Source organism: Opisthorchis viverrini, assembly GCF_000715545.1.
Source record: "Opisthorchis viverrini unplaced genomic scaffold opera_v5_533, whole genome shotgun sequence".
NCBI classification, from domain to species: domain Eukaryota; kingdom Metazoa; phylum Platyhelminthes; class Trematoda; order Opisthorchiida; family Opisthorchiidae; genus Opisthorchis; species Opisthorchis viverrini.
In genome coordinates, this window is record NW_008752190.1 from 9,668 (window position 1) to 11,197 (window position 1,530).

General features: G+C 48.6%; 1 protein-coding gene across 1 annotated transcript in view; it reads right to left on the minus strand.

Annotated features, from left to right (window-relative positions):
- T265_11592 (hypothetical protein) overlaps window positions 1-968 on the minus strand; it is a gene marked incomplete at both ends in the record, with an annotated part of 7,417 nt that extends 6,449 nt beyond the window's left edge. Inside the window, 4 exons of the mRNA XM_009178283.1 lie at window positions 68-200; window positions 319-641; window positions 695-859; window positions 914-968. Of these exons, the coding sequence (XP_009176547.1) occupies window positions 68-200; window positions 319-641; window positions 695-859; window positions 914-968 (676 nt within the window). The remainder of the gene's footprint in view (window positions 1-67; window positions 201-318; window positions 642-694; window positions 860-913) is intronic.
- Window positions 969-1,530: the final 562 nt, after the last annotated feature.

The window sequence follows — 1,530 nt, forward strand, 5'->3', positions numbered from 1 at the left end:
AAGCATAATGATGCGTGATGCTTCGCAGCTGGTCGGGAAGACTGTTCCAGATGCGAGCGTAATAAACCAGGAGGAAGTATTGACGTAGGTTCGTACGAGCTGGGGGAGACACTAAGAGGTTGCAAGAGTTGCGGAGTCTGTAACGAGGTTGATTTTATACTTGGTAAGGGATTCAAGTTAAGGGGAGGTGGCAGGGTACACTGAGGATGTTAGTGGTAAATTCAAACCCTCTGAAAGGAGTGGGTTCCGATGATGTTGAGCAGAAATCTTCTGTGTTCGTTGTAGTTGAAGAGGGTTTGGAATAGTAAGCCGAGATACAACTAAAGGTCGTGGCTTTGGAGGGGGCGGAGGCTGTGGTGTGGTAGGTAGTTGCCGAAAAGGGATCCCAGGCTTATGATACGCGGGTCTCTTGAGGGGCGGAACTTGACAGGGGCTATGATTACGTAACGGTATTTGCGGTTTAGAGATCCTGTCAAAGAAATGGGTTGCACGGTTAGATGGGCTACGGATTATCTTATGAGGGAGTATTGGTTCGGGCAGGTGTGTAGAAGAAGGGCGAAAAGAAGAAGCTCGGGAAGTGGTGCAGGAGAAGGGGTTACGGTGGGAGGCTTGGACAGTAGGTGATTGAGTCCAAGGAAGCGCTTTGGTGGGGAGGCAAGAAGTGTCGTTAGGTCAGGAGGTCTTGAGAAAGAACCTGTGCTACCATCCTCGACTACAGCCTCATGTGTGAGCTGATTAGTTACCGTATCTCTTAAATAAGCAGTCGATCTTTTTGGCATGGTGGATGTCACAGACAGCATTTGTGGGTGCCCAGAAATAGAAGTGGAAGGCTCATGGTTATGAGCGCGGGGTGCAGGACCTGGTTTCAACAGGCAGCGTTGTGTGGCGTTTTGACACAAGACGGCTCACTTACTGGTGGTTGGCGGAGCAACAGGTTTAGGTAAATTTTTGGTAAGCCGTTCTTGCATTCTAGTACGGACAGCCACAATTTTTAAGGTATGAAATTTTCAGTAGAGCAGAGGAGAATCTGAGCTGCGCGGCATTTTTTCCATCCCGGAATTGCATTATTATCGAGCATCACATGAACGCTTCCGACCTCCGGAACCACCGAGCTCTGCATATGGTGTCCTGCATGCCACATGCAGTCAGGTAGCAGTTTTGGCATGCTCAAGCAGAACCGATCAGGCGCATTGAATGTTAGGACTTTATACCGGCATTCGATTCGTTGATAAAGCTCAGAAGCAATCGCGTCAATATGAAGTGACGCTTCTGTAAGTTCATTGAATTGCATGTTGCGTCAGGATCCAGAAAGCATGCAATTGACTGTATGGTTCGGAGGGAGGACATTTCGTTTTCCATCCCATCCGGTGCTGTTACGAGATTCTCCGAGTCATTCAGGACCTCGGAACCTACTGGTAGCGGTTAAAATGTGTTGCCGGTTGAGAAAGCAAAGCAAAGTCAGATAGTACAACTGAACAATCTGAGGTAGCTTCGAGTACTGTCTTTGCTGGCCTCGAAAGGTGAAGGGTT